Source organism: Somniosus microcephalus, chromosome 21 (assembly GCF_052327205.1).
Source record: "Somniosus microcephalus isolate GS21.2 chromosome 21, FLI_Smic_1.0, whole genome shotgun sequence".
Taxonomy (NCBI): Eukaryota; Metazoa; Chordata; class Chondrichthyes; order Squaliformes; family Somniosidae; genus Somniosus; species Somniosus microcephalus.
The window spans coordinates 62,492,172-62,509,054 of record NC_141007.1 but is presented as its reverse complement, the minus strand read 5'-3'; the positions used below and the strand labels follow the sequence as shown (position 1 = coordinate 62,509,054).

General features: G+C 43.7%; 1 protein-coding gene across 3 annotated transcripts in view; it reads left to right on the top strand.

Annotated features, from left to right (window-relative positions):
• Positions 1-16,883, top strand: part of map2k6 (mitogen-activated protein kinase kinase 6) — a 164,473-nt gene that overhangs the window by 96,192 nt on the left and 51,398 nt on the right. For all 3 annotated transcript variants that reach the window (XM_085963751.1, XM_085963752.1, XM_085963750.1), the window contains 4 exons: positions 7,863-7,982; positions 9,582-9,698; positions 10,105-10,156; positions 16,712-16,839. In XM_085963751.1, coding sequence (XP_085819877.1) covers positions 7,863-7,982; positions 9,582-9,698; positions 10,105-10,156; positions 16,712-16,839 — 417 coding nt within the window. The remainder of the gene's footprint in view (positions 1-7,862; positions 7,983-9,581; positions 9,699-10,104; positions 10,157-16,711; positions 16,840-16,883) is intronic.

The window sequence follows — 16,883 nt, the reverse complement described above, 5'->3', positions numbered from 1 at the left end:
CGGACAATGTGACCCGCCCATCGGAGCTGATCGAGCGTGGTCAGAGCTTCGATGCTGGGGAGATTTAACACCTAATCACTAGCATACACATAGCATGTTTTGGATGTGCAGCGATTCCTGCGATGAGCTGAACTGGTGAGGTCAGGTGCTAATATTAGTGTAGTTCCGTTCTCTCTAATATGGAAGTTGATTTTCTTTCTGATTGTTTATCAACTCGCACTTCATTCCAGATGCGTTTTATTGCCCTTTTCTGTTTCTCTGTATTCTTTGTAAAATGTTGCTGCTTTTAGTCGTGATCACAAGACCAATTTTTCACATTCCATTACCCAAATTTGTCTTAAAAGAGGCAGCTCATAAAAGTGTTATTCATAGCAGGCGAAGGTAATTCAATAAACGACCAGTTTACTACAAATGAGGACAAGCTGGAGACTGCATTTCTAATTTAAGATAGCTGGTCTGCGTGGAAATTATGTCAGTTATGCAGTGGCGTCGTTAACTTTTCTGATGCCCTTTGACTTGAAGGCCAGCATTAACCCTACAGTATACAGGTTGGAATAGCCTGTTTTGAACGTGTGATTTATTGGTACTGTGCAGTGTTTGGGTTTAATCTGGCATCAGCTTAAATTTGAAATAACAGCAGAAAATGCTGGAAAAACTCAGCAGGCCAGGCAACATCCGTGGAGAGAAAATAGAGTCAAGACGACTCCTTTGTCTCCACTAGTCCTATCACCATTTTGTCTCCACTAGTCCTATCACCATCTCGTCTCGTTTTGAATACCTCTTAATGTCTCTTCACTTCTCTTTTGTTCTCTCCCAGCCCGGCCTTTTAATCTATTTCATTTCCTGTGCTTCTCCAGTCTTGACAAAGGGTTTTACCCGAAACGTTGACTCCATTTCTCTCTCCACGGATGTTGCCTGGCCTGAGTTTTTCTAGCATTTTCTGTTGTTATTTCAGATTTCCAGCATCTGCAGTATTTTGCTATCGTATCAGCTTAAATTTGCTCTGTTCACAAGGTTCAGACTTTTTAATCACCTTCTTCCAGAATATTAATCCAACCGTTTGCCAATTCCATTATCTAGTTGGTATTTGGGGAAGGAGGGTATTACATAGAAACATAGAAGATAGGAGCAGGAGTAGGCCTTTCGGCCCCTCGAGCCTGTTCCGCCATTTAATGAGATCATAGCTGATCATCCAAATTCAGTACCCTGTCCCTGCTTTCTCCCCATATCCCTTGATCCCTTTAGCCTTAAGAAATATATCTAACTCTTATAATGTATTATAATATATTTTGTTTCTGCCTAGTGTGTTGATTCTTAGTACCCAGTCCAGCAATGCCTTGAACTTAAAACTCTCATCCTTGTGTTCAAATCCCTCCATGGCCTTGCTCCGCCCTATCTCTGTAAACTCCTCCAGCCCTACAACCCTCTGAGATCTCTGTGTTCCTCCAATTCTGGTCTCTTGTGCATCCCCGATTTCCTTCGCTCCACCATTTCTGGCTGTGCTTTCAGCTGCCTCGGCCCTAAGCTCTGGAATTCCCTCCCTAAACCTCTTTGCCTCTCTACCTCGCTCTCCTCCTTTAAGGCGCTCCTTAAAACCTACCTCTTTGACCAAGCTTTTGGTCACCTGTGCTAATATCTCCTTATCTGGCTCGGCGTCAAATTTTGTCTGATAATCGCTCCTGTGAAGTGCCTTGGGACGTCTTAGTAGGTTCTTATTGTGATTGTACTATTTTTGTTGTTCACTAGCACAATGCAGCACTCCGCTGCCCCACCACAGTAAACACTCATTGGCTGCTTCCATGAAACTTACTGGCGCCATTTAGTGTCAATAGGTAATTCATTCCTTTACCAAATTCACCCATATCATTTTTTGAAATTGAAGTCAGCAACAATTTTAACAAAGAGACAGACCAAATTAAAATTCAGGCACTTTAAATTACATATATATTTAAAAAGCTTCACCAAATTTTAACCGAAATCCTGTGTGACTGGGTTCTCAACCAAATTTGAGATGGTATTTATACATCTATGGGAAATGATAAATCACCGTAGCCAGAAAATGAACACTTCATCCTAACTAAAACATGCCGAAGAATTTCCTTATACAGGACTTGGCATCGACCCAGCCAGAATCTGCATAGGTTTAGAAGCAAGGTTTAAGCTCATGGGTACTCCCATTTTACCATGATAACTTTAGGTCGTGGATCCTCCGGGTTTGAATTTATAATGTCACTTGTGAATTTTGTCCCGGTTTTTAAGATTCCTGTATTTTGAAAGCTAGTTGGTAAATATCCAAAGAATTAGGGGAATGTAATACAGAGTGTCTATAAAGCCTGACATTCAAAGATTTGATTGAAGTGAGGAGACAAATGGCCCAGGCTCCAGGCAAAATATGCATATTTTCTCTGAAGTCTAGGGCTAATTTTATTCAGATCTACAAACGACTTCACTCCTGATCTGTGCGAGAATAGATGGAAAAAAAATCTCTCGTTGTTCTAATGAAACCCTGATGGTTTCCAAACCCTCTAGTCTAATCTTGCTCCACTCCAGTATTGCAGGAACGATCAGGGGCAGGTTGGGCTAGCCAGCAAGGATCCCTGCTTCCAATCTATGTCCTGGAGCTAATCTCCGCATTTTCACTGGCTATAGTCCATATTTACTTCGCATTCTTTTGTAAACATAGAAACATAGAAGATCGGAGCAGGAGTAGGCCATTCGGCCACTCGAGCCTGCTCCGCCATTCAATGCGATGATGGCTGATCACCCAAATTCAGTACCCTGTCCCTGCTTTCTCCCCATACCCCTTGATCCCTTTAGCCTTAAGAAATATATCCAACTCCTTCTTGAATATATTTAATGAATTGGCCTCTACTGCCTTCTGTGGTAGAGAATTCCACAGGTTCACCACTCTCTGGGTGAAGAAATTCCTCCTCATTTCTGTCCTAAATGGCCTACCCTTTATCCTTAGACTGTGTCCCCTGGTTCTGGACTCCCCGACCATCGGGAACATCCTCCCTGCATCTAGTCTGTCCAGCCCTGTCAGAATTTTATAAGTTTCAATGAGATCCCCTCTCATTCTTCTAAACTCCAGCGAGTACAAGCCCAATTGACCCAGTCTCTCCTCGTACCTCATTCCTGCCATCCCAGGTATCAGCCTGGTGAATCTTCGCTGAACTCCTTCCATGGCAAGAACATCCTTCCTCAGATAAGGCGACCAAAACTGCACACAATACTCAAGATGTGGTCTCACCAAGGCCCTGTACAACTGCAGCAAGACATCCTTGTTCCTGTACTCAAAACCTCTCGCTACGAAGGCCAACATACCATTTGCCTTCTTAACCGCCTGCTGCACCTGCATGCTTACCTTCAGCGACTGGTGCACAAGGACACCCAGATCTCGTTGCACTTCCCCTTCTCCCAATCTATTGCCATTTAGATAATAATCTGCCTTCCTGTTTTTGCCACCAAAGTGGATAACTTCGCATTTATCCACGTTACATTGCATCTGCCATGTTTCTGCAATTGTATTGGTCACTGTCATAGTCACAAGGTCGCATAACTGAATTTGATAATGAACCAGCACACTTAAACCTGATTTATAAAAGGCAGAGCTAATTTAATATAGAGAAACTTTTTACGAAGCCTGAAGAATGAACTGTTGATGTTCTGCGGGAATAATGTCACTTGTGCCGTGTTAAAGCTGATGGGTTTTTTTTGACCTGTGTCGGGTGAACTGGTTAATACAACCTGTCTGGTGTAGGTTTGATTAGCTTCCCATTAACTGGTATTTCAGAGGGTCTGAATCCATATCATGTAGTGTTGCGATGTTCTTTAGTTTTTTAAATTTTAATATTTTGTTTTAAACTCTCCTTTCAACCTCTTCCCAACATGCATCCTGCTGTTAAAAGAAAGACCGACTTATATTTTTATGGCTTAAAATTACTTCACACAAATTACTTTCGAAGTACAGTGACTGTTCGGTGCATTTGCTGAAGTAACGTTTGTGCACAGTAAGATCCAGCAAAGCACAAAGATGAATGAATATACGTTCAGGGGTGGGGCGGTGGGTGGGGGTGGGGGAGGAGGAATTGGGAGGAGGGGAGGGAAAGAATTGGCAGAAAAAGAAAGAAGCCCCCAGAAATCATGGGACTGGAAGGTTCAGATTCCTTTCCTGTAAGTTTAATTGACGAATGGATTTGTTTCTCACATGCACGCCACTTTATTTATTACCGTATATATGAGTGCCATTGTTCCATTTCCATGAGTCATTATAACAGAGTTCAGTTGTTTGCTATTGGACTGGTGACCTCTGCTTTGTGGAGACTGGGCTTTCAGTAAATGAGCGCCCCAGTCTGTGCGCAACCGTCGAACATACTCTTCCGATGCAGAACTTGCCCTGAATGGTGAAATAACATCATCTCATTGTGTCGGTCTCTTTTATCTTGCTTTTTAATGGAAATTGTCTTATGCTGGTGAGCTGTTAAGAAAACACAGATGTTCTGATAATGGAAAAAATTACGAGCAGGATAATCAAGACCATTCCCAGGTTTAGATCATTGAATTATGAAGTGTAAACAAAGAATTGGGGATAAAAATAAAATAAGGGACATCATTTAGGTTTCTTGAATAATGTTGAGACTGGATGAGGGAATGATTTTCTGCAACGTCAGAGGGGTAGGACAATATCATCTGATTATAAACTGAAGAAGCCAAGAATTAAACTTACAAAGAGGAATAACATCATACTTTGAGTTACCAACTTGTACAATGCAGTAAATACTATTAACGTGTTCAAAGAGGAAGTTGATTTGTTCCTAATTCTGCACAGTAAGAGGATATAGGTTTGGGTTAGGGGAAAGGATTCTAAAATGGCCAGTTGACAGTAAGGAGGATGGCTTGAATGGTCTTTCCTCAGTCCTGTGTTCTTGTATATTACAATGAATGAAAGAGAAGCTTTCACCTTCATGAGTGTCGACATGGGCTTGTGGATCATACGAACATAAGACAAAGACCAGTTGGTCCATGGAGTCTGTCCCATTCAGCCATGTTGCAACGAGACAACATGACCCTTCCCCACCCCCGCCCAATACTCCCCCTTCACCAGCAGCCATATCATCTCATGGACAGTCAAAATAATGTAGGAGCAGGATTACACCATTCAGCCCCTTGTGTCTGTTCCACTATTCAATCAGATCATGGCTGATCTGTACCTCGACATCATTTAGCCGCCTTTGTTCCAAATCCCTTAATACCCTTGCCTATCAAAAATCTATCGACCTCAGTCTTGAAAGTTTCAATTGGTCCAGTATCCACAGCCTTTTGGGGGAGTGAGTTCTGGATTTCCACTACTTTGTGTGAAAACATTCTTCCCGATTTCACTCCTAAATGTCCTGGCTCTAATATTTAAGATTATGCCCTCTCACTCTGGATTCCCCCACCAGAGGAAATAGTCTCTCTGTGTCTACCCTCTCGTATCCCTTAAACGTTTTAAATATCTTGAATGGCTCACCCCCCTCAACCTTCTAAATTCAAGGCAGCACAAGCCAAGGTCATGTAACCTGTCCTCGTAATTTAACCCTTTAAGCCCCGGTATCATTCGGGTGAACCTGTGCTGTACCCCTTCCAAGGCCAATATATCCTTCCTGACGTTTAAAGATTAATAAAACAAAAAACTGAGGCCAGTTCAGGGAAAAGCAAATTTTGGGAAATTGCTCTCCGACCCCCAAAGGTCACCAGAAATGAGCTGCAGGAGGTGAGCGACCACGGTAAAGCCCCAGCATCCCACCTCCTGTTCCCTTGGGCCGCCTTCCTGCTTGAAAATGATTTGAGCTTTTCCCCTGGTAGCTTCCTATTAATAAAATCAAATCTGAAACAGCCCCCGATAATAATTTGGACCCAGAAGAAGTGGTGGGAGAATTTCTCTCTGTGCGTTTTGGAGTGATAGGCTAAACGTATTCATAAATAACTTACAATTCCATAGGCTTCCCTGCTTACAGGAAGGTGTGTAAAGAAAGCACATACAGTTTTACTCCAAGTAGCAAAGGAGAATCTTCACTGACTTCCAGTAAGGCCCTGGACACTCCTTAATGTCGTCGTTGTCAGTCCCCCCCACCCCCGCCGCAGTAACTAGTTCCCAGCATTGAGGAAATAGAGACTTCACATCAAGGAAAACAAAAATCATAGTTCACTACTCATTTTAAAGTTTATTGTGAAACTTTATAAAGCACTTGCACAATGGAGTAGGTTTGACTAAGAATTCTCCATAAGAGTTAATGAATCAGCTATGTAAGTATACAGGCAGGATGTATGAATATTTGATTTCAGACTGAATTATCTAATGAGCAGTTTGGTTAAAAATAGCAGTGCTATTTGCATTTGAATTGTTATTTGAGCTGATTGAATGCAATGCACATTATGCGTTTCTTATAAAATACTATATGACTATGGCATCCATGTATTGCTGGCTTACAATGACATTCACATACAGTGAATGGTGTGTGTGTATTATATCTATATTTTGTGTGTGTGTTTTTACATATCTAAAATGATTCGTTACGGGTCATTTTGCCATTAGTTTTGCACAGTTGCATCTATGTTACCAATTAGACCGTGAACTTGCTGTTGTCAATAAAGGTTTATGTGTGAATGCAGAAGTTAACATAGAATGATACAGCAAAGAAGGAGGCCATTCGGCCCATCGTGCCTGTGCCGGCTCTTTGAAAGAGTGATCCAATTAGTCCCACTCCCCTGCTCTGTCCTCATAGCCCTGCAAATTTTTATACTTCAAGTATTTATCCAATTCCCTTTTGAAAGTTATTATTGAATCTGCTTCCATCTCCCTTTCAGGCAGTGATTTCCAGACCATAACAACTCACTGCGTAAACATTTTTTTCCTCCTGTTGCCGCTGGTTCTTTTGTCAATTACCTTAAATCTGTGTCCTCTGGTTACCGACAATTTTGCCACTGGAAACAGTTACTCTATCAAAACCCTTCTTGATTTTTGAACACCTCTATCAAATCTCCCCTTAACCTTCTCTGCTCGAAGGAGAACAACCCCAGTTTCACAGAATCACAGAAACCCCACAGTGCAGATAGAGGCCATTTCGGCCCATCGAGCCTGCACCGACACACATCCCACCCGATCCCCGTAACCCCTACACATATCCCACCCTATCCCCGTAACCCCACCTATTTAATCCCCCTAACACTAAGGGTCAATTTATCATAGCCAATCAACCTAACCCACACATCTTTGGACTGTGGGAGGAAACCGGAGCACCCGGAGAAAACCCACGCAAACACGGGGAGAATGTGCAAATTCCACACAGACAGTCACCCGAGGCCGGATTCGAACCCGGGTCTCTGGCGCTGTGAGGCAACAGTGCTAACCACTATGCCACCGTGCTCTCTCCACATAACTGAAGTCCCTCATCCCTGGTACGTTTCTAGTACATGTCTTCTGCACCTTCTCAAGGCCTCGCTGAGGCCATGCTTGAGGCCTTGAGGTAACTGTTTTGTTGGAGCAGACCTACTGACCGGAAGAGACTTTATGCAAGTACAAAGGACACAATTCAACATTGTGTGTGCGTATCTGGAGGAAAAACCCTTTTTTTTTTAAGATTGTGTGGCTGGTCTAAAGCTGTATGGTATTAAAAGCAATGTCCGGGTTCTGTGGGGAAATTATTGAGCGTGTTGACCGGCTGAGACACCGTGCAATGCTGTGATTGATATTGGCCGATGGTGTCTTTTGACCTGCTCAGAGAATGGCTCTCTGAGGTGTCGCACCAAAATTAAGGAACCTGAGCCTTTCCCTCCGCTTTTCCCTCTACTTTGTAATGCCCTAATGTTTCATCTTTCTTCAGAGGATCCGTGCCACAGTGAATAGCCAGGAGCAGAAGCGGTTGCTGATGGACCTTGATATCTCCATGCGCACCGTGGACTGTCCCTTTACTGTCACCTTTTATGGAGCACTTTTTCGTGAGGTAATTCTGCCGGCCTTGTAGTGTGTTTGGGGAGGGGAAGGTGAGGTGAGGTTCCAATTTTATAAGCCCCTATGTTAGACCAGCACATTTGGACAATATTTCTAAAATATAAAAACTGCAATTAGAAGTTGTACCAACTGGTGTCCAAACCCGATGTTTGCAATAGATACACCTTTGTTGAAGTCGTGGATGACATTTTAACAGTGATTCCAGCTGCCATATTGGGTGTTGGGACAGCAACAGAACTTGACCCTGTTTAAATATAATCTATCTTCTCCTCTCCCCATTTGAACCTTTCGCTGTGTGTTTATTTTGCAACTCTGAATTTCCAACACGTTCTGTTCCAGCAGTTCCAAAGCTTCCCATTCCATTCATATTGATTGGTTCCTGACGTTGAAACCGAGGCTGCAGCTTTAATGTTTCTCGGTATCGTAGAATCATGGAAATTTACAGCACAGAAGGAGGCTATTTGGCCCGTCGAGCCCATGCTGGCTCTTTGAAAGGGCGGTTGTGCTTCGTCCCACACCCATTGTCCAAATGTGATGGTCTCTCTTCGGGGCTTATCAGATGAACTGTTGGAATATATCCCAAGTTGGCAGCCATGTTTGTTGATGTCTCGGTGTAATCTGACAACACTTTATAGATGAGAGTCGTATGATGTCATGACCTGGGTTCTGCATTTTTGAAAAGGTGGGGCGAGGAAATGGTCCCCTCTGCAATTGCAATTCTAAAATTGGATACGCCCAACCTCGTGAAATTAATTTCTCTCTGCTTTTAAAATATCTTCTTCTTAGGCAGTCCCTCGGAACCGAGGATGACTTGCTTCCGCATTAAAAATGAGTTCTCAGGTGACTGATGAGTCCAATGCGGGACCTACAGTCTCTGTCACAGGTGGGGCAGACGGTGGTTGAAGGGGCGGGTGGGTGGGGTGCTTGGGTTGACCTGCGCTCCTTGCACTGCCTGCGCTTGGCTTCCGCTTGCTCCCGGCGAAGAGACTCAAGGTGTTTGGCGCCTTCCCGGATGCTTTGCTCTATAAAATATAACAAAGCGCTTGAACACGCAAGTCAAGTGCTTCCTAATTGTTAATTTTCAGGTGATGAATAGTGCTACCGCACTGAAATTATATTTTTTGTTATTGATCCTTTTATTGGCAGGGTATTGTTTTAGTCACTTATTGCGCTCTTCCTTAAACAAAGGGTTTGATTAGATCTTGACACCTTGCCCAATGGATGGTTGACTTTACAGTTTGGTGGTGTGAAAAGTTTCCAGTTCTTCCAAACGGGGGGTGAGTTTGCACCTTGGCCATGCGGCCTGTAGAAATGTGTTGGAAGGGGAATTTTGTAGCCAAATCTTCAGCCTCTATATCAGTTTGATGCCCTTGCATAGCCAAGCTCCAGCTTCAAAGCCCAGTAGAGCGATCAAGGCTTGAAGAATTTGTTACGCCCCTTCCACATAAGAGACAATTAGCAGTTTACCCCAATCTTGCAAGTGTCCAGATTTATTGAAAATACTGTTCGTTCTATTTCCTTCAATCTTGATGGGTTTGTCTGTGTGTGTACGTGAAACTATTGCAGCTTTGCTTGTTGCCCTTTCTCGCAGGGCGATGTGTGGATTTGCATGGAGCTAATGGACACCTCGCTGGACAAGTTCTACAAACAAGTGATAGACAAAGGAATGACTATCCCTGAAGATATCTTAGGAAAAATAGCAGTTTCTGTGAGTCCCTCTTTAATATGGTTAGCTCCTTCTATGCTGTATTTATTCCATCTGCACCCGTAGATAAAACCCGCTCGGTAATTAACAGGTGAAAATCCAGATACTTCGTTTTGGGAAACTGCAGAGGGCACCATTTGTAAATAAGGCTCTCGTATAGTACATATAGCTTTTTTTGTATCCTTTTCATGTTGGAGTTTTAATTTGAGTCAATGTAGCGTTCCCTGTTCCAATGTGGTTTTCTTCTTCATCCAGCCTTTGCAGAAGTCTTCACCTTTGCATTAAGTTAATTCCCTCGGCAGACTGAATTTACTCAGTAGTATCCCACAGCTTAATATAAAAAAACAAATGTTGCTACTGTATCAGTCCGTAGCCACGTAGCTGACCTGCGCTGGACTTGTTTTTGCAGATTGTGAAAGCCTTGGAGCATCTACACAGTAAGCTGTCTGTAATACACAGAGGTGCGTGCCTGATATTAATCCTTTTAAGTACTGAACTGCCCTTAACAGCATGTGGGTATGTAATAGGGCAAGAATGAAGTGGTAATAGTGTAATAAAATTGTGTCTAACATGAGACTGGCTGCTGTAGAGTTAAAAGGTGATTGCTGTCATTGTAGTAAATGAATCCTAATGCTTTGCTTTCTTTGGGCGAGCTGGGTAATAGTGATATAATACCGTTTTGCTCTTTCTCCCATTTTTTATGCGCTGCTACCCAGTAGTCTACTTTTGTTTCATGCTATACTATCATAGTCTTTGAATTGTTCACTTTAAATTGACTTTCAGTAAAGTCTAGTACAGGAGTTGCTTACTCGGAGAAATCCTGTTTCCAAAAACCACAAGGAAATAAAGGAAGCACAGAGGTGCCAAAAATGTAAATCTGCTGGCATAAAACGGGCGCAAAAAGGACCAAGTTACAGAGCACGCTGTCCTGCCCCAAGGGTGCCTGAAAAACATGCCACCTAAAATTAGATTGGGCCATTTTTCAGGTGGCCCCCTAAATCAGGCGTTGGGCCCCTTGCTTTTGCTAATGAGTGGGGGGGGGGGGGGGAACCTCCCGCCTGTTTAAGGACCCTTACAGGAAATCGGGCTGCCCTGAGCAGAGCAGGCCTTGTTCCTGCCCCACTCAGGTTTTCAGGACCTGGATGCGGCCTGCTAAAAGATAAGTGAAATTCAAAAACAAAACGTTCCGTGGAGCCAGGAGGAGCAGGAGAGTGTTCCTCCCGGCTCCACAGAACTTTAGCCGGCTGCAATCAGGCACCCCCTCCCCCAGTTCCCGGGACTTACCGGATGAGGCAGGCGACCCGAGATTGAATGCTCCTGTCGGACGAGCTTCCAGTGGAAGCGTGACGGGCGTCAGTGGTTCGCTCGGGATATTTACATGAGGCCCAAGGACTCATTGCTCGCGGTCCCAGGCCTCCGCCTTCAGGTGCTGGGATTGTTCCCTGCTCCTGTGTATCGGATTTAAAAACGGCCTCAAGGAATTTCCAGGCCACCATTTGCTGAATTGACTCTATGTAGTAGATCTAAAAGGTTATAAGAACATAAGAACATAAGAAATAGGAGCAGGAGTAGGCCAATCGGCCCCTCGAGCCTGCTCCGCCATTCAATAAGATCATGGCTGATCTGATCCTAACCACCAATCCACTATCACAGAACCATCTCCTGAATCTAACAGAATTAGACACACGAAATAGGAGCAGGATCAGGCTACACGGCCCCTGGGCCCGCTCCGCTACCCACAGGGCCATGACCGATCCGAACCTAGACTCATGTCCAAATTCCTGCCCGCTCCCCGTAACCCTTAATTCCCTTTACTTCTCGGAAACTGTCTATTTCTGTTTTAAATTTATGTAATGATGTAGCTTCTGCAGCTTTTTGGGGCAGCATATTCCATGGACCTACCACCCTCTGAGTGAAGTAGTTCCTCCTCATCTCAGTTTTGAAAGAGCAGCCCCTTATTCTAAGACTATGCCCCCTAGTTCTAGTTTCACCCATCATCGGGAACATCTTCCCCGCATCCACCTGATCCAACCCCTTCATAATCTTATGTTTCAATAAGATCGCCTCTCATTCTTCTGAACTCCAATGAGTAGAGTCCCAATCTACTCAACCTCTCCTCATATGTCCATCCCCTCATCCCCGGGATTAACCGAGTGAACCTTCTTTGTACTGATTCGAGAGCAAGTATGTCCTTTCTTAAGTATGGACACCAAAACTGTACGCAGTATTCCAGGTGCGGTCTCACTAATACCTTGTACAACTGAAGCAATACATCCCTATTTTTATATTCTATCCCCCTAGCAATGAAAGCCAACATTCCATTGGCCTTCTTAATCACTTGCTGCACCTGCATACTAACCTTTTGAGTTTCGTGCACCAGGACCCCCAGATCCCTTTGTACTTCAGTACTTTCCAGTTTCTTGCCATTAAGATAATAACTTGCTCTACAATTTTTCCTGCCAAAGTGCATAACCTCACACTTTCCAGTATTGTATTCCATCTGCCAAATCTCTGCCCACTTACTTAGCCTGTCTATGTCCCCTTGCAGGTTTTTTATGTCCTCCTCACTCACTACTTTCCCTCCCATCTTAGTATCATCTGCAAACTTTGATATGTTACACTCGGTCCCCTCCTCCAAATCGTTAATATAGATTGTAAAGAGTTGGGGACCCAGCACTGACCCCTGCGGAACACCACTAGTTACTGATTGCCAGTCTGAGAATGAACCATTTATCCCAACTCTCTGCCTTCTGTTAGATAGCCAATCCTCTATCCATGCCAGAATATTACCCCCAATCCCGTGATTTTTTATCTTAAGCAATAATCTTTTGTGTGGCACCTTGTCAAATGCCTTCTGGAAGTCTAAATACACTACGTCCACTGGCTCCCCTTTATCCACCCTATATGTTACTTCCTCAAAGAACTCCAGCAAATTTGTCAAACATGACTTCCCCTTCATAAAACCATGCTGACTTTGTCCTATTAAATTATGATTATCCAAATGTCCTGTTACTGTCTCCTTAATAATGGACTCCAAAATTTTACCTACCACAGATGTTAGGCTAACCGGTCTATAGTTTCCAGCCTTCTGTCTACTGCCCTTTTTAAATAAGGGTGTTACATTAGCAGTTTTCCAGTCTGCCGGGAGCTTTGCCGAGTCCAGGGAGTTTTGGAAAATTATTACCAATGCATCCACAATCCCTACCGCCACTTCCCTCAAGACCCTAGGATGTAAGCCATCAGGTCCAGGTGATTTATCCGCCTTGAGTCCCATCATTTTACCGAGTACCACTTCCTTAGTGATTTTGATCGTGTTTAGCTCCTCCCCCCCCTTTAGCCCCCTGTTTGTCCAGTGTTGGGATATTCTTAGTGTCTTCTACTGTAAAGACTGATATAAAATATTCATTCAGTGTTTTTGCCATCTCCATATTTCCCACCATTAATTTCCCGGTCTCATCCTCTAAGGGACCAAGATTTACTTTAGCCACCCTTTTTCTTTTTATATAACTATAAAAACTCTTACTATCTGTTTTTATATTTTTTGCTAATTTACTTTCATAATCTATCTTCCCTTTCTTAATCAATCTTTTTGTTATTTTTTGCTGTCTTTTAAAGTTTTCCCAATCCTCTATCCTCCCAATAGATTTGGCTACCTTATATGCCCTTGTTTTTAGTCGAATACTATCCTTAATTTCTTTACTTAGCCACGGATGGCTGTCTTTTCTTTTACACCCTTTTCTTCTCAGTGGAATATATATTTTTTGGAAGTTGTAAAATAACTCCTTAAATGTACACCACTGATCATGTATCGTCATACCCTTTAATCTATTTTCCCAATCCACTCTACTCTTATGCTTTCATACCTTCATAATTTCCTTTCACAGAACCACAGAAACCCCACAATGCAGATAGAGGCCATTTCGGCCCATCGAGCCTGCACCGACACATATCCCACCCGATCCCCGTAACCCCTACACCAACACATATCCCACCCTATCCCCGTAACCCCACATATTTAATCCCCCTAACACTAAGGGTCAATTTATCATAGCCAATCAACCTAACCCGCACATCTTTGGACTGTGGGAGGAAACTGGAGCACCCGGAGAAAACCCACGCAAACACGGGGAGAATGTGCAAACTCCACACAGACAGTCACCCGAGGCCGGATTCGAACCCGGGTCCCTGGCGCTGTGAGGCAACAGTGCTAACCACTATGCCACCGTGCTGCCCTTTATTCAAGCTTAGCACGCTTGTTTGAGAGCCAACCTTCTCACCCTCTAATTGAATATGGAATTCAACCATGTTATGGTCACTCATTCCAAGGGGATCCTTTACTAGGACATTTTTAATTAATCCTGTCTCGTTACACAGGACCAGATCTAAGGTTGCTTGCCCCCTGGTCGGTTCAGTTACATACTGCTCCAGAAACCCATCCCTAATACACTCAATGAACTCATCCTCAAGGCAGCCCTGCCCAATTTGATTTGTCCAATTAATATGATAGTTAAAATCCCCCACAATTATAGATGTTCCCTTATTACAAGCCTCAACTATTTCCTGATTGATACTCCGTCCAACAGAGTTGCCACTGTTCGGAGGCCTATAGACTACGCCCACTAGTGTTTTTTTCCCCTTATTATTCCTTACCTCCACCCAAACTGTTTCATTATCCTGATCTTTTGACCCAATATCATTTCTCTGTATTACAGTGATTCCTTCCTTTATTAACATAGCCACCCCACCTCCCCTTCCTTCCTGCCTGTCCTTCCTGATCATTAAATAACCTGGTATGTTTAATTCCCAGGCATTGTCACCTTGCAGCCATGTTTCTGTAATGGCCACAAGATCATACCCATATGTAGTTATTTGTGCCATTAACTCATCTATTTTGTTACGAATGCTACGTGCATTCAGATAGAGAACTTTCAAAGCTGTTTTGTGACACTTAGTTCCTGCTTTTGCCCTTTTTATTACTTTACCTTTTACTCCATACCTTCTGCCCCTTCCTGACACGCTCTGGTTTTTAATTTCCCCTCTGCTACCTAAGTCTATGACCTTCTCTGTTGTCATTTTTATTATTTGCTCTCTAGGAACCTCCCCCCCACTAGTTAGTTTAAAGCCCTCTCTACAGCCCTAGTTATATGATCCGCCAGGACTCTAGTCCCAGCACTGGCCAAGTGAAGCCCGTCCCAACAGAACAGCTCCCTCCTGCCCCAGTACTGGTGCCAGTGTCCCAGGAAGCAAAACCCATTTCTCCCACACCAGTCTTTGAGCCACGCATTTAACTCTCTAATTTTATTTGTCCTAGCCAAATTCGCTCGTGGCTCAGGTAATAATCCAGGGTATGTATACTAAACACATCGCAGCAAAGCATCCCCCTCTATATGGACAAGACATGTTAAACTCTCACTGGGGGGGGTGACCGTGGTGGGTTCGCATGCGTTTCCAATGCAATTAATATGGAGTAACCTCAAACGCACTGCATCGTGTGCATGTAAGCACACAATCTATGATTGTCTCCACTAAGCATTTCTCCAAGACGAATCCATTTTTTGTAACCAACATTGCCTACGGTACTGATAGATGGTCATGCAAAATGTGGTATTCTGTTCAGCTGGTAGGTCGTGCTCCTGGTCTTTTATATGCAAAAATGCACGGCTAGTGTAGATATAAGCAGGCTGTGTAACTTGAACTATGAATGCCAGGCATAAGCTCAAAATTACAAAGGATTGAAGATTATAAAGATATGTGTGGGCGATCAAAGGTACTATGGTTCCAGTTCTGCTAGGACTATTCAAAAGTTGAATTGCATAGATTATAACCCTGCCACCTAGAAGGATATAAGGGTAGCAGGTGCATGGGAACACCACCACCTCTAAGTTCCCCTCCAGGTCACTGCCCTGACTTGGAAATATATCGCCGATCCTTCATTGTCGCTGGATCAAAATCCTGGAACTCCCTCCCTAACAGCACTGTGGGAGCACCTTCACCACACGGACTGCAGCGGTTCAAGAAGGCAGCTCACCACCAACTTCTCAAGGGCAACTAGGGATGGGCAATAAATGCTGGCATTGCCAGCGATGCCCTGATCCCATAAACAAATAAAAAAAATAAAAAAAATAACATGGAAACAAACAGTGAACCTGTCAGGCAGCTACTTCTGAGCTTGGACTTAACTTGGCCCCAAGCTCCCCGTGCCACCCGCCCCCCCCCCCACCCCCAACAATGCCCCAACAACGTACCCAAGTTCAAAGTTGTCACTCAATTACCTTTGGGACTTGAGAAGAAACTTCACATTTTTATCTTGAATCATAGAATAGTACAGCACAGAAGGAGGCCATTCGGCCCATCAAGTCTGCACCAGCTCTTTCGAAGAGCAATCCAGTCAGTCCCCCTCCCCCGCTCTTTCCCCATATCGCTGCAGTTTTTTCTCCTTCAAGTATTTATCCAATTCCCTTTGAAGGCTACTATTGAATCTGTTTCCACCACCCTATCAGGCAGTGCATTCCAGATCCTAACCACTCGTTGTGTAAAAAAGTTTTTCCTCATGTTGTCTCTGGTTATTTTGCCAATCCCCTTAAATCTGTGCCCTCTGGTTATTGACCCTTCAGCCATTGGAAATAGTTTCTCTTTATTCGATCTAAATCCTTCATGATTTTAAACACCTCTACCAAATCTCCTCTTAGCCTTCCCTGCTCCAAGGAGAACAACCCCAGCTTCTCCAGTCTATCCACGTAACTGCAATCCCTCATCCCTGGAACCATTCTAGTAAATCTCTTATGTAACCTCTCCAAAACCTTCACGTCCTTCCTAAAGATTGTAATTTAAGTTGTGTCCTTGTTGGCATGTCATAAGCACGATCGTGGTACCTGTGAATCTTAAACTGTTGGAACGCCTCTAATCCTTTTTCTAAAAGCTGCTCGGATATAGTGAGGGTTTACTCTCTGCTCATCCTGGCTCAGTCTGTTTTGAACAAGCATGGGTGTTGCATAAACTGTTGCTTTTTCTTTCAGACGTGAAGCCATCCAATGTCCTGATTAATGTACAAGGCCAGGTTAAGATGTGCGACTTTGGCATTAGTGGCTACCTGGTGGATTCGGTAGCTAAAACCATGGATGCAGGCTGCAAGCCTTACATGGCCGTAAGTAAAAATCCTTACACCCTTCAACCACGATGTGGAGAGCT